The following is a 15564-nucleotide window of genomic DNA, read 5'->3' on the forward strand; positions in this document are numbered from 1 at the left end:
GGGGTGATCGACCAAAGGAAGACGGAGATAGATGAGGGACACAGAGATGAAGGAAAAGTATAGCAGGGTGAAAGAATAGCGATCAGGTAGAACAGGAGAACAGAGGATGCCATAGCGGATCAGTGAAGTGGAGACGGGAACGGGTAGGTGGAGTACGACTTCTGCGTACAACTCTTGAGGAACCCGTCTAGGGGTACCCGTGATCCTGACACTAAGAGAACTAAATTGGTGTGGTAGGTTTGACAGACGTTTTATAGTCACAGATATCAATCATGTTTTTTACAAGTTCACACACATCAAACTGAACATGTAGTAGCAGCTTCAATGAGGGTGACAGCTTCTGAAACGTCACCAAGTGCTATGGATCAGAGGTGTTTGATTTGTGGGTTGTAAGAGATATGAATGGAAACGTACTTTGTAGTTGTTAGAGACACGGCCGGAGACGTGCACCTCCGGAGCTGCATGGTTCAAAACCCCCCTCTTGGACCCGGCCAGAGAACCATGCAGCTCCAGAGGGGTCCGGACACAGCCAGAGCATTTTTACTCTTATGATCCCCAAGCTCTCCACATATATAAATCACAGTACAGATATCCTGTGGTACCATCTTCTGGACTCTTGGAGTCATGGTGGTCTGGCCCCACAACCTAAAATCTACAACACTGCAACAATTACCTATGATACATCACCATTGGAATTCCCCCTGGTTCAAGATATTGGCTGACCTTCTTGCCAAATACGGCATGTGATGATAAACAGCACTTTGATGGTTACCTCTTACACTTGTCTTAGTAGAGCATCTGCCCTTTGGAGTTACCAACACTGTCTTGTACGGTGTGAAGGATCTGTTATTGATGTTTCTCTGAATGGGAATGGCTAAAGAGAGTGTTCAGCTCCGGAGTTGTACATCTCTGGCTGGGAACAATCAGGTCCGTGCAGCTCCGGAGATGCACGTCTCCGGCCATGTCCCTAACATAGTAATGTGAAGGTGTGTAGAATGTACAGTACATCCCACCTTATCATGGCTTCTCACGTTTCTAACGATCTGTCACTGATCTCTCACGTTTCAGACCTCTGTTCATTTTCCGCAAACGAACGAGAACGTTTGGGTATCTATAATTGTCTTCATGAATCATCATCTGTTTTGTTTCTGCATACCATTGGTTGTTTCAGCTGTGAGAATTGTAGCTTGATTTGAGAATTTTCATTGATTTTACAAACAGAGCTATTTACGCCTTTAACGCTTGCCCTCAGCAAAGGGTCCAGAGTTGATGAGGAGCAATAGTCATCATATCCGAGGCCTGAGTACACCTCAAATCTGAATCTATTGTCAATAGAAAATGGCAGGCATAGATAACTAACCGGTTCTCAGGCTCACATAAGAGGTAAATATCACTGAAACACGGACTGCAGAATTCAATTCCATGATAGACAATTTTCATGTGGTCCTCTCCAACATTTCCGTTCATTCCCTCTGAGTTTACTTGTTGTCAGGTATATATATGCTTGAGAAACTACTCAGCTCATCCTTGAAGGCTGAGACTTCCCCACTCCGCTCCAGGGGGTATACTTGACCCCGTCATCACCCCTTATGTCCAATGGAACACAAGTACTCCGTTTGATGGTATCAGGATCAACCTTGACACTCCTGTCGTCTCGTTCACTCGTAGGAACTATTTCATATGGATCGCCTGCAACAATGGGATCAGGTGCAGGGATAAGGGATCTGTCAGCCAATGTGGAGTTTATAGGACGTTTCATTGGACGAAAAGCGGATCGTCGAATTGTTCCCCCTGTTGACCAATTGTTATTACCGTTTATCCTCCTACCCGAATCATCCCCTTTCTCGGTAGTCTCTTCTGGATGAGACTTGTTTGAAAGACTGGTAGTAGGGATAGTACTCTGAGCTTGATCTTGGAAGCTGACGTGTGTTTCTTTCCTTACTGATGTGTTTGGCTTGTCACTTGAATCAGTAAGGTGAATAATGTAAATCGTAGGTGAAGTTACATTGATCACTATACTTGAAACCGGAGGTGAATCTCGCGAGTTAGGTGGGACAGGAGTTCCACTCGGGCCGGAACCTTGAGATGTTTGGGGATAAGTCCCTTCATTGGATTTGGGCATAAAATCTTGCTTGATATCCTTGGTCTTCTCTTTTTGAGCTTGGCTCAAGGCGCTGCACCGCGGACAAAACTCACCATTTAGGTAAGTACACATATTGGATGAATTGGGTGGTACGCCATTATAACCTTGAGAAATCCCCGGAATGGGAACTCCAAAAGGAGTAAAAGACGAATAGTGTCCCAAAGACGGGTTCGCGATAGGAAAAGGATAGACAGGAGGTTGAAGGTAAAGAGGATCATACTCATGACTTGTGGTGAAGGGGCTCACATAGTCCAGATTACCTCCATATGTACCAGCTTCAAGCAAATCAAGTTGGTGTAGAAATTCTCCCGTAGAGTTGCCTTGGTTGGAATACCATGTGGGGTAAGAACCCCTTGCTGAGGAAGGTTGATATTGAGGAATCTGAGAACGTCTTTGTGAACGCGTAGAGGGAATATAAGAGAAATCAGTGAATTGGTTCATTATTGTTATGCAAGTGAAGACTTGTTGAGTTGTTGATGATCAAGTTGTGATATCAATGTGAGATCAGATAAAAGTGTATAGTAGAGTACTGTTTGTCTACATGATAGATGTTCTTATATCTTTCAACATGAGCTCCTCATTCTCATCACTCAAACACTCATGTTGGTCATCGCAACCCCTCGGTCTTCTATCCGTGCGTCTTGGATGATAATCTGATATTATTGGCCTCTTTCCCTTCAGTTATGACATGTTTGACATCAGGTGTGGGAAGTTGAGGGAAGGAAATTGAGAAATAAAGACGATGGGAAGTACTCGTTCACACGGATCACGCATCTCACTTACTTTCACAAGGTTCAAACTTGTCCTCTGTCTTCCTATCACATTACAATCACTCATATCTGAGAATGACGTATAGGACACGTAGAAATGGAGATAGAGGAAGGCGCTCGTGTGAATTTAGACAAAAATGAAGTTCTCATACGTGAAACACAATTGTGATTGACATTCTTCACCTATGTATTCCTCATCCCTTTGGGCTGCAAATTCTCATGATTGATACATATATGGAAGGTGTGGCTATTTTGTACATCTCCGACTTCTTCTTCCAGGGGGACAAGCTTCACAAAAGAGCAACAGGTCGTATTGTTGAGTATGTCACATGTACCCTCTCAACTGACCATCTCAGGAGGAGTCACGACTTGTGATTCTACCGCCAGTTTTCCAGCCCTAAAGTTTGACCAATCTCAAACTCCACAGTGACTCCCCCCGGGCGAGCTCAATCTACTTGTACACAAGTAATGGTGATGAACCACCCCCTCATCGCTCACCAGATAGACTGGCGCATGTTTTCAGATCAGCTGGAATGTTGGCCCCTGGTATACATAAGTTTCGCCTCAGAATCATATCACATACTATCTACAAGACTATTTGACATCCATTGTATCTCCAAGCCCCCAAAACACCTTTCGAAGAAAACTATCTCTCTCTCTTATCCTTCTCAATGTACAATACAACCCTACTCGAGTACAGTGTTGAAGTGAGTGTATCACTACACTCATACTCCTGATCGTTTGTTCTCCACACTTGTTGCACTATTCCTACGCTTAACTTTCCAAGACCTCATCCTATCTCTTTCCGCCCCTGCACTCTTAGCTAAACTTGCCAACCTCTCACTCCATGCCACCACCTGATCTCTCAATCTCAACCCTCTCTCATGTTCTTCCAAATACGTCTCATCCGTATTCCCCCAACAACCTTCACATGTTTCTTCATCTACATGTCTCAATCCTTCTATATCCCAAGGAGGTTGCAAAACTATCTCCGTTGATTGATCTTGTTGAGAACTTCCATCACGGTTAATGGCTTTATATCCTGGATGTAAACTACCTTGACGTGTCTTGGTAAGTGCAACAATCTTATCGACCCCTTTGGACAATACTTTCTTGAACTGTGGGTCAAAGATGGAATCATCCATTTTTGCTAAGAAGGATGTTGTAACGTGGTTCAGTGAGCTTGTCAATTCTGTTTCCTCGTTACACCTTACGCATGATGATGGGGAGATGAATCCGGTATATGGGAATGAATGAGAGGTTTCTCCTGTAACACCTGTGAGGGTTGGAAGTTGATCCACAAGATCAGTGAGCTCGAGGGGATCAGCAAGGAAATGGTTAGAGAGGGATGTACATGCTTTGGACAAATCTGCCAGGTCAGATGGTTTTCCGTGCTCCAGGCGTTGGAAATCTCTATAACAGGGCCAGTTTGCGCATTATGAAGACGGAACGAGTACCGTCGTTGGCGTTGGGTGGTGATAACTAGGTGAGAGCATGGAGAGTAGCAGGATACAAAGGGAAAAAGAGAAGACAGAGATGAGAGGAAGAAAGGAGAGGACATGACTCACTAGTGCTCAACCACGCTACCTCTGCCGCACTTGCCTCCACAGCATTCCACAATTTCATCTCATTATCATCAAGACGTGTCTCCATCTCCGTAACATCGTTAAGTTCATCATAGTCATCTCTGGGACCGGACTGAGACGACCACATTGATGTTGAGGTCATTCGACGTGGTACGGAATCATAGCGACTGTTAGAAGTCTGGTTGTGTTGCGACTGGATCCGACTTCCGGTCGATATAGGGGTCATGATGAGTTCACGTCTTTCTATTCTTGACTGCTCCGAACGTCTTGTCCCAGTGCTCCTTGAATGCATGTTGGCTTGATTGGCTCAGGATTATCCGTCTGTCTGTTTGGATCAATGATGATGGAGAGAGAAGATAAGGATTAGAGGGACAGATAATAGAAAAGACAAACTTATGTCATCGAACTTGCAATAGTTGATGGGCACGCAAATGAAAAGCGTGCGTAGTAGAGGGCGAGGTGATGGTCCGTAGCATGCTGGTGAGTATCCTTCTTATCTTTTTGGACATGTGGAGGTCAGAGGATCTGTTGCACGAAGAAGAGATGATGTCACCTAGAAGACCTGATGTGTGCCGATGAACTCGGAAGAAGGCGACATGTTTCGGATGTGTAAGAGTTACATACGCGAGAGGATCAAGGGAAGGTCGTCTTTCATCTGTATTGCCTTCCATGTCTGATGCCTACGAGGAGTATCTGATGAGTCATTTACAAGCACGTCATGCGAACATACCATCATGATGATCCAGTGTATGAAATGCAATCACAAGATGCCTCATATCGCTGCGAGTCATAGTGAACGTTGTATGTGCCATGAGCCACTTGGGGGAATTTCCACTTTGGGCGAAATCAAAGTCAAAAGAGACGCGTCGGTTCATTTCCCGTCACAAACATAGATTTCACTCTTTCTATACTTACTATTCTCACTCACTTTACCTCTTTCTATGATCACATCTTAACCTCTATCACACTTAATATCCGCTTCTAATCCAAACGTTCTTTAATCGTACCTCTTACACGCTCTTTTCAATCCGCCCTCTATCTGCCTCACTTTTCGCGTTTCCGCACCCTACTTCCGACTTTACTTTCCGACTTCTCCTACGTTCCCTTCCGCGGTGAATCAACACTTCTCTTTCCGATCCACCCCACGTCCGCTTTCAGACTCGTCATTCGCACAGCATGATAAGAATCTCTTCCAAGACCGGCGTTCTCTTTCCCATCTTTTCAAAATCATGAGACATAATTACCTTTCTTACCCTTCTTCATCCTCGTCCTTTCATTCAATCGATAACGACATGGCGTCGATATCAACTCGACGTCATTCTGTGGCCAATCATACCGGTTCACCTCTACGATCATTAAAACCATCTAAATCACAATCATTACGACAATTCACAGAACGACACGCTACCGAATTCGCTCATTTACATGAACATGAAGATGAATCTGCAAGAGAGATACGATTAGCCATGGAAGCTGCTTCTTTGGAACATGCTAGGAAAGTTGGTAGAGAGAAACGTAGGAGTATGGCTTCCATGTCGATCTCTTTTTCAAACACAAATGACAACTCCCTCTTGTCCGAAACAGTCTCTTTGGGTCAAGCCGATGGGAAAGAAAATCGACCAGGTTCACCAGATGAACAAGAACGTCAACGTATACTTCGAGCTGCTTGTAAACCACTTGGCTTGGTAGAACGTAGACATTCGAAATCTGCTTCACTCACTTCTATCCCTACACCACTTCCCATGTTCACCACTCCAATCTCCAACGTAATTCCTCGGAAACCTCGACCGATGAGTATTGCCACTCGACCGACTTCCATACGTGTCTCTTTATTCTCCCCACCTACCAATCAACGAGCTGTATCCGATCCACCTCCGATCCGTCAAGCCAACTCTGGTCTGTCGGTCTTAATCGAATGCGCTTCCAACACCTCCCTCTCCTCTTCATGTCGTGGAAGTGTGGAAGATCTAGTGGAAAGTCCTACGGATTATCCGACTCCCGCAGGGACACCAGAAGGCAATCGATCTGAGAACCCTTCGACTTATAGTTGGGCCACCGAATTTTCAGGTGAAACCTCTGATCTTCGTACGACTGCTCAATATATCCGTAAATCCCTTGACCTCCCTCCGGAGCAAGAACCGACTCCTACTAAGATCGAAACGAGAAGGAAACGTATCGTCGCTCTCGCTCATACTGTTCGTCAACTCGAAGGTGTTGGTTCACGTGATGTCGAAGATCCAGAGTTATACGATAAACTCGAGAAAGCATGGAACAATTCTGTTGTGGGAAACACCGATTCTATTTCCATCATCGACTCGACGGGACAGAGTGTAGGTACCAGTGAAGGTGGAATCCCAGAAACACCTTTCACACCTTTTACTCCTCTTCAACAGATCCAGCATAAAAATACCGTTCAACATGCCAGTTGGCTACATGATGCTCCCCCGACATTCGAGATGACTCCTCGGGAAGAAGAAGAAGCAGGAACAGCCTCCATATCCAGTCATCAAAATTCCGACGCTGCATCTCGCGTGACCGGTGCTAGTCGATATTCTTTTGCCAGTACATTACATGATCTCGCTATGGACGGAGGGATTCAATTAGGGAACAGATTGATGACTGAAAAAGCATGGATGAGAATGGACGAAGAAAGTAGACCTTTGGAACAAATCACCCTTCCTTCCGATTCGACCATCGGTGGACCTTACACCCCTCAAACACCTGTATTTCCAGCTGGCATTCGATCTGGAAAGGAACATGAAGTGTATAACCAAGAGATTGAAGTACATGAGGCTTCTGTCGTGACGAGTGGGAAGACTCTTCGAAAAGCCAAAGGGACAGTAGGTCGATCTACACCTGATAGAACGACGGAACAAGTCTCGTCAGGTTGGGGTTTATTCGGTGGTTGGTGGAGATCAGCTCCTAGTAAACTCAAAGATGAAGAGGAAACACAAGAGGGTTTTCACAATGGGGGGGAAGGGATTTTCACCAGGAGATTGGAACCAGCGGCGATAATACAAAACCGCTCCTCCCGGCCGTCATCATCGATACTAGAGTCACCAACTTTGAGTATGGAAGAGAAAAGGGAAGAAGAAGAAATACAAGAAGACGAAGAAGAAGTTTTAACGGAAGAAACGAGACAATCTCTTTCCTTGAACCTTTACAGGAATACTTGGGAAAAGAAACAAATTCAAATGAAGAACGATTTCCCAACTCATCCTCTTCCCATTTCTCCACCTTACACTCCACCTACCAGAGTGACGAGTTCATTAAAGAATCAAAAGAATTTGGAAAAAGAAGAAAAGAAAAATCCAAAAGAATTTCAAAACTTGATCCACTCCCAACAGAACTCGTCAATGAATTTATCGACCACTCTTCTCCCCCAAAACATCGAATTTCGACAATGTCCACCATCTCCGATATCTCTACCATCACCATCAACTCCGAACAATCTTCCCAATCCTACTGTCATGGTGAATCAGGAGAATCAAGAGATTGGAGATTATCAACATCAAGTGGTTCAAGTGGAAATAGTACAAACCAAAGAGGTTTACTCGGATTCATCGGTAATTTACTCTTACCCATACCTATCCCAAATAAAACCACAAGATATTCCACTTCCTCCAAGTCCGATGGAAAAACCGACGGAATTACCTTACATGTCAGAGACATCACATCTTCCAATTCTCACAATGATACCTGCCAGTCCTCCTCAGAATGTGAACAATCGATTACCTTCGAGAATGTCATCCCTACCTTCCATCCCCTTTCCAATACCATTCCAATACTCAGCACCTCCAGCAATCACAATCACCTCGGAGACGACTTCGTTCGGAAACTTGATACGTCCCCTGTCGATAGCTTCCACCTTCACAGAGGAATCAGTGGGAGAGGAAGAGACGGAGGAGTCGATGGAGATGATTATGACTGGTCAGGAAGAAGACAAAGTCATATCGGATCAAAGTATGGAGATGAGTATGATCAATCCCGCCAATCCAATGGATTCAATGGGACCCGTGGGGAAGATGGAGAAGGAGAAAATGAAAGGAATGGACAAGACAAACTCCGCCCGTTGCTCCTCCCTCGCTTGGTCAGATATTCAGCCCTCCAACATCTCCGCCACAATCGTCGGTAAAGTCATGACTAAGACTGGGAAGAAGAAAGGGAAAGGAAAAGGTGAGGTAGTCCGTGCGACTTTGATCTTTCCCGACCCGGCAAGATATTCTTCCTATTCAGCATTAGCGTTGGATTCTCCACCTTTGACTCCTGAGGGGCAGAACGATGAGTCGGAATATGCCGCAGTGGAGACTGAGTCTCCTGAGGGGTCGTTGAGATCAGAGGAAGAGACGCCAGACAGATCACCAAGGTGGGTTCTCCTTCTCTCTCCGGACGAGAAATCAAACGTCCTTTCCTTCCCCCTGTCTCCGCTAGATGGAGACTACTCATATCTACGTCAAACCTTTCCTTATCCCCATTTTTCTGAGCAATGATGAACTCCTACAAGCCATCACTACTATACCTTTGACTTGACATGGAAAATGAATTAAGATGGACTGACCATCAGCCGCGCAAGCAAATTAGAAACCCGCGTTTCTCAACTACCTCCCCAAGATAAATCCCTCCTGACCGTTCCAAAACGTACTAGACCAATGACATCCGCCACATTACTTTCCATCACATCCGATCGATCTCCTTCTCCCTCTCCTCATCTCAACATGTCAGAAACCGAAAAGAAACCCATTTATCCCAAAGTTTTATTCTGGATAGGATTCATAATCCCCTTCGTATGGATCTGGGCGGCGTGGGTTATATATCCTGAAAAAGTTAATGATATCGAAGCTACAGCCAACGGAACAAGAGCAACTATTCATATTGGTGACTCACCCCTAGATGGGAGGATATCAAGAATATCAAAGATTGAACATGGTCTTACGAGAAGGGAAAAATTAATGAGAAGATATAAAGAGAAACAAAAGAGAAGATGGGGTAAATTTTGGCATGAAGATAAATGGGTCAGAAGATCAAGAGTTGCAAGTGTGGTGGGAAGTTTAGGTTGGGTGATTATAGTCGTGGCTGTTTTAGTTTCGATTCGATAACGTCACTTCCACCTCGGTCTCGATCAAAATCCGTCTTCCCCCCCCCCCCCCCCTCCACTTTGGAATGGAACTTGATCTTTTTTTTTTGAATGAGAGGTATTTTGGACAAATTGGGATTTTCATGATAAACCTCAATCCTTTTGTTTTAATTCATCCCGCTGGTCTTTGGATGCTTTGGACGATTCAAGAATAGGTTAATACGTGATCTTGGGTTTGGGTTTGGGTTTGGGTTTGGTTATGAGGAGGAATGATGATTGGAATTTCTCTCGTTTGGATAGGGTTGATTTGAGTTGGGAACGTTGGACATGTTTAGGGAGACGTGTTTGATTGGGATACTGCTTGGACAATACATACCCTACAAAACGAACTTTTACGATTGCTTGTCATGCTTTATTTTTTTCTTTGTGATGCTATTGTAGTAGTCAGTTTACGATGCAACCTCATTTGGTATTAATTAATCCTTATAATGATTCATGTTCAAACTTATCATTAACCTCTCTGATATACCCTTACTTCCGTCATGAACATAGTTCAAGTTTACTCATCATCATCATACTCAACGTTCAAAATGACAAAGACAATAATAATCGAAGATTAATTCTTCTTTTTGGACGATCTCAATCTCTTACGTATTCATGTATGTATATCGGAGAATGCATGTGTTTGTACTACGAGCAGAGCAGAGTACTCTAGAGTACTGTATGTGGGATCTTGAGCACATTTCAATCCTGTCGTTGCCTGCTCTAAGAAGATGTTGAAAGATAAAGTGTGAACAAAAGGATTCATAGGAAAGTGAGGAAATGAGGAAATGAGGAAGTAGAATACATATGAAAGAAATGAAAAAAAAAAATCAAAATCAATAAGGATCAGGTGGAAATAAAACGTTTCTATCCACTTCTTTCGTCCTTACTCCCATTTCTTTAGGTACGGACATACCTAATATTCTCATTTTCCCAATCTCAGAACGTTCTTTTTGGATTTTACGAAGTTCTAATATTTCTTCTCTTGTTAAATCACTTTCTCTAGGACCATATCTTGCCTAATTGCCTATCAACATCTCACATCAACTGATTCGACATGATTGAGAATTGAAGCATAAATCTTTGTTTCTTGTATGTGATATACTTAGTCATCCGATTTACCTTTTTGACATTCGTCTTCTTCCCTTCTTTCCCCTCGATCATCGAACATTCAACATGAGGTTTGATGATATGATATAGTATCGTTTGAAGACGGAACGTAGGGAAAATGTCGCGAACTCACTTTCATCATATTCTCATGTTCTTTCTCATCTTTCATAGGATCATATTTATCCGCTTCTAAAGTTAATGTTTGACCGGATCTGATCAATTTCATTCGGACTTCGTATTCCGTCATGTTGTAATATTTCTCATGAGGTAATGTAGCTGTTTTATTTCAGTGATTCCTCTCTTACTGTCATGTGTTGATTGGTTCCCTTTCTCTTACTGTCATGTGTTGATTGGATCCCGAAGGGAAGGAGGGTGTGACAAGGAGAGAGACAGGGGAGGTGCGAAAAGGCGGGAGACAGGGAGGGAGAAAGCTGGAGACAGGGTGGGTGGGAAGAGGAGGGAGAATGAAGAAGAGAAGACACTGACCAGTATTGTAATCTTCAACAAAAATGGAAAATTCTTTTCTTTGACGATCTTTTGATATCGTCTCAGGATTCAATTGTTTTTCTTCTATCAACCAAACTCGAAATTCTGAATCTTTTTTGTGATGACTGATATTAGCCCCTCGTCTCACAACCCTTTTCGCTCCCCAGGCAACTTTCCTCCCGAACTTTCGTCTGATGACGTTTGGATCCCAGACCAAATTTGCGGGTCACTAGAGCGCCGAGTCGTGCGTGGGATCATCAGGTAGATAATGCACCGTGAGAAATTCAATTTCAAATCCCTCTCAAGTGGATATACATACATTCGTTGATTGTGTATGTCATGGATAAGGATATGGAATGCACTTACTCAGATTCAGAGATTATACCATATTTACCCCAACGTGAAGTCGACGCCGCTGTCTTTTTCTGACGGTCAACCCTTTGGTCTCTTCATTTGTGGTGTACTTCTGGGTATTGAACATCTCTGGACCAGGCCGGTGGTCAAGAGGGAGGGGTGTATTTGACAAAACGAGTCACTCACTTTCTCTTTATTCTTCTCCTTGACTTTATCCTTCCGTCTCTAGATTATCAACACCACTCTCATTTTGTGTGAAGTAATTCAGTCGTTTGAGGAATTTGGGAGATCAAAGCCATGATATTTGTGTTCGACCATTTCTACCGTATACTCCACCTCCCAATCCAGAGATTCGGACATGATTTATTTGAACACAAGCAAAGTTACAAGAAGAGTGATGAAGAAAGAAAGTAAGGAAGCAAGGACGGAAGACTAACTTTATCTTCTTTCTTTCTTTTCCTTCGTTCTTCCCTCTCATCTTCACTTTCACTATGCCATTTCCCCTTACTCTTATCTAGATCTTCACTTCTACGTCTTTCCTTCTTCCTTCTTTTCTTCTCTTGTTCAAATTCACTCTCACTCTCTTCCTTCCTCTTACTTTCCCTCCTCCCTTCCATCTCCTTATAAGTATCTTTATCACCTCTTCGGAGCTCTTTTCCATCCTCTTCTTTGACATGTGGCCGCTTTGCATCTCCCCCTTTATCCCTTAAATGTCTATCTCCATTCCTAGCGCTTTCTATCTCATCATCATACGGTTCTCGACTAACGATTTCTCGTCTTTTCTCATCCCCGTGCAGTCTCCTCTTATCACCATGTTTCTCCTCCTCATCTTTATAACCTCTTTTAGCATGTCTACGTGTCACATTCTCACTTTCATATCGTCTCTTCTCATCCCCAACTCTTTCCTTCTCACCGAACTCAAATTTGTGAGATTGGTGAGATTTGTGAGATGAATCCCCCCCGACAGATCTATCTCCATCTCTCAAACTCGAATATCGACCAGAACCTTCTTCTTCGAACCCATGCCTATTATACGAATTTGTTATGGGTCATGAACATCATCGTCGACGTCAGCGTCAGCGTGAATGAAATCGCATGAGTTGAAGAAAGAAAACTCACCTGGATTTTCCCATGTTGCTCTTACTCACGTTATCTCTCCTGGATTTCCACTCGGAATCAGCTTTTTTGTCCCTGTCATACCCTTCTTCAGATTCGGGACGGGACCTCCAATCCCGATCATCTACCCTTCTCGGCGGTGACGGTCGGGACATGGGGTATTGTATATGTATGATGTCTTTCGGTAAGTTTACCGATTCCCGTGAAGGCCAAGATGAACTTGGTGTTAGGCGTGCCATCATCGCTTGAATGATGTCACGCCTAACACGGGAAAATAAGAACGGCACATATGTTGAGGGTTTGTCACTTGAAAATGTAAACAGAGGACTGGCTTCAACAATCTGACCATAATGGAGATGAGAAAGATTTATGTGACTGTAGCAATATACACAATGCAGATATGTTTAAAAAAGATACACACAGATATAGTAATAGAATGAACACTGACATAATCATGCGCCTAAAAGCTTTCCAATCGATCCCTCCTTCTGATCCATATCTCTCTTCTAGCCAAGCGTTGGCTTTGGTGAAATGTTTACTACCGAAAAATCCCCTCATGGCTGATAACGGACTGGGATGGACGGATTTGAGAATGAGATGTTTGTTCTTTCCATCAGTTACTGTAACTCCTGACATCTTCACGAATATGGCCCATTGTCTCACGAGAGACCTGCAGTACGACGCGAGCGACCAGTGAACGACTGGATCATCGCACGGGTTTCGGATACACAGACAGATAGGTCATGGATAAGGGAGGGGAGACAAATGGGGGCGGAGAGATGTATGAGATAAATAAGAGGAGAGAGAACAGAGGACGGAAAAAACATACTTTATCAACCCCACTACACATCTTTTGAGCATGTGCACCCCAAGCCATAAATACAACTCCGTTCCCTCCTACTCCCTTCCCGAACGCTTTACTCCCTTCTTTCTCGTTAATGTTCAATTTGGATTCCCCCTTCTCCACTCCCGTTGGTCCCTTCTGGTCTGCAACAGCGGAAATGTGATCATGCTCTTCATCACGAGGAACCAATCTTGACGTGACCACTTTCAACACGGCAGCGGTGAAAGTTTCCCATCCGCGATTGGAATGTGAAGCGGCCTTTTCATCAGTTATCAGAACTCTGGTTCTCTAAGACACTGCTCACCTCATGTGCTCGAACAGTCAATGAAGTGTTGAGCAATAACACACCGTGTCTAGCCCATTCGGATAGATCACTGTTCGTCAATCAGAATGACATGTGATGGAAGACTGAAGTCCAGCACTGACCCATGAGGAGGAATCTTGAAACCGTCCACGTCTTCTGACATTTCTTTATATATGTTTCTCAAGGATGGAGGTACTCGAACACCTTTTCGGACTGAGAATGCCAAACCCTGATGTGAACATGGTTTTCATAGGCATAATGTTGACTCACATGAGCTTGATTGTCATCCTGCGTTGTCAGTATGAATAACAAAAGTATATGTGAAGACTCACGTGGTACGGATCCTGACCTGCTTGATCAGCTTCTGCCACGAATACTGTCGCAGAAGCCCATTGGAAGGCCTCTCCGTCTGAATTTTGGACGTGGCTTTGTGTCGTAATGCAAGAGAGCAGCAGAGAGACGAAGGGTAAATGGTTGGAGGGAGAGGGCTAGCGAACTAGGAACTTACCAATGATCACAACCCTCACATCTTTCAACGGACAAAGACGAGACCAGCTATAAATGTCCTGCGCTAACGGTCAACTTAGGACAAGAAGAAAGTAAGAGCGACGGACGTGGCGGAAAAACCTTTTTGGTCTTTTGCTCATTGGTGATGAATTGTTTCAACTAAACTTCAGCTATGTTGAGGTTATCATCAAGTCCTGGTACTTAATCCGCTAGGCGATAGAGATCCAGACACATTCGAGGAGCCCAAGAGACAGATTGTGGGGTCTCATGTATATGTTAGCTCTGTGAGAAAGGCTTCGACTAGTGAGAGGTAAACGAAGGAATCGATCATTGAGGGGTAGACTCACAGTTAGGAAATAAGGCTTGACGAATTCTTCTTGTAAAGCGATCAACCAATCTTCCCCCATGGTATCCAGTTCCAATTCTAACAGTGCGAGTTTGTCTGGGTGAGACTTGAGAGAATCGCGTAGTTCTTCTCTTGATGAAGCTTTCCCCAGCGAGAGAGATTTGACAGGAGATAAATTCTGGAAGATAGGAGCTGATATTGTTAGCTGGATCATGTGACAACACTCATAGTCGATCCTATCCGATGTTGCATCGCTCCATGCGGTTGGGTTAATATTCGCAGGGATATCTCACTCGAGCAGTCCGGCTCATATGAACCGAGGTTGAAAAGCTTATTGGGTAGATGAGGGAATTCATTACTCACCAGTGACCACTTTAGCTTTCTTAGCCTCTCTCTCGCCTTCCGCCAAACCATCCTGAATGGCTTTCAACATGACCTCATTCATATGTCTCTTCCTCCCGCTTGAACTAACAGGACTACTATTCACTTCCTTCCCCGCACCATCCGTGGTTGTCTCGGTCTTACCATCATCAGTTGTAATGGTAGACGTCTGTACCGTTGAAGTGGTGACTTTCTGCTTCCCGTTGATAGGGGATGAAGGTATAGAAGGGCCACCGTTGAGTTTTGGTCTGGCGGGAGAGGAAGAAGCGGGTGAAGAGAGAGGTTTGAAGTAACTAGAGATGGACCTTGATGCTTGAGACATGATTCGGATTTGTCTGTCTAGCATACGCTGAGAGTGAGTGCTCGTATTGTAGGTACTGTACTTGGTGGGTAGATGGACGCGTATGACTTTTTGGGTGGAGGCCGAAGAAGGAACGGAGATTGATTACATGTCCGTCGATGATGACGGAGGAGGCTTGGATCGTGAGCGTAACCCCTTTC

The 15564-nt window shown here is 44.2% G+C and overlaps 5 protein-coding genes across 5 annotated transcripts; 1 reads left to right on the top strand and 4 right to left on the bottom strand.

Moving 5' to 3' along the window:
• Positions 1–296: 296 nt before the first annotated feature.
• TREMEDRAFT_61556 (uncharacterized protein) lies at positions 297–2584 on the bottom strand (the record flags this gene model as incomplete). The annotated part of the gene is made up of 8 exons (XM_007004032.1): positions 297–358; positions 488–660; positions 724–780; positions 1062–1111; positions 1157–1241; positions 1361–1405; positions 1569–2160; positions 2197–2584. 8 exons carry the CDS (start codon positions 2582–2584, stop codon positions 297–299), a joined length of 1452 nt encoding a protein of 483 aa, XP_007004094.1.
• A 1054-nt stretch (positions 2585–3638) lies between these two features.
• On the bottom strand, positions 3639–4725 carry TREMEDRAFT_61557 (uncharacterized protein; the record flags this gene model as incomplete). The annotated part of the gene is made up of 2 exons (XM_007004033.1): positions 3639–4282; positions 4482–4725. 2 exons carry the CDS (start codon positions 4723–4725, stop codon positions 3639–3641), a joined length of 888 nt encoding a protein of 295 aa, XP_007004095.1.
• A 1066-nt stretch (positions 4726–5791) lies between these two features.
• Positions 5792–9595, top strand: TREMEDRAFT_73617 (uncharacterized protein; the record flags this gene model as incomplete). The annotated part of the gene is made up of 2 exons (XM_007004265.1): positions 5792–8865; positions 9064–9595. The coding sequence occupies 2 exons, from the start codon at positions 5792–5794 to the stop codon at positions 9593–9595; spliced, it is 3606 nt and encodes a 1201-aa protein (XP_007004327.1).
• Positions 9596–10451: 856 nt separating this feature from the next.
• Positions 10452–11326, bottom strand: TREMEDRAFT_29770 (uncharacterized protein; the record flags this gene model as incomplete). Its single annotated transcript, XM_007003792.1, has 3 exons — positions 10452–10634; positions 10859–11001; positions 11212–11326. Coding segments are annotated over 3 exons (441 nt in total), but the record flags the coding sequence as incomplete, so codon positions are not given.
• Positions 11327–13014: 1688 nt separating this feature from the next.
• On the bottom strand, positions 13015–14743 carry TREMEDRAFT_29872 (uncharacterized protein; the record flags this gene model as incomplete). Its single annotated transcript, XM_007003805.1, has 10 exons — positions 13015–13287; positions 13511–13578; positions 13705–13783; positions 13830–13899; positions 13952–14058; positions 14100–14117; positions 14162–14181; positions 14338–14400; positions 14444–14495; positions 14684–14743. The coding sequence occupies 10 exons, from the start codon at positions 14741–14743 to the stop codon at positions 13015–13017; spliced, it is 810 nt and encodes a 269-aa protein (XP_007003867.1).
• Between the last annotated feature and the right edge of the window lie 821 nt (positions 14744–15564).

Source organism: Tremella mesenterica (genome assembly GCF_000271645.1).
Source record: "Tremella mesenterica DSM 1558 unplaced genomic scaffold TREMEscaffold_4, whole genome shotgun sequence".
Classification (NCBI taxonomy): domain Eukaryota; kingdom Fungi; phylum Basidiomycota; class Tremellomycetes; order Tremellales; family Tremellaceae; genus Tremella; species Tremella mesenterica.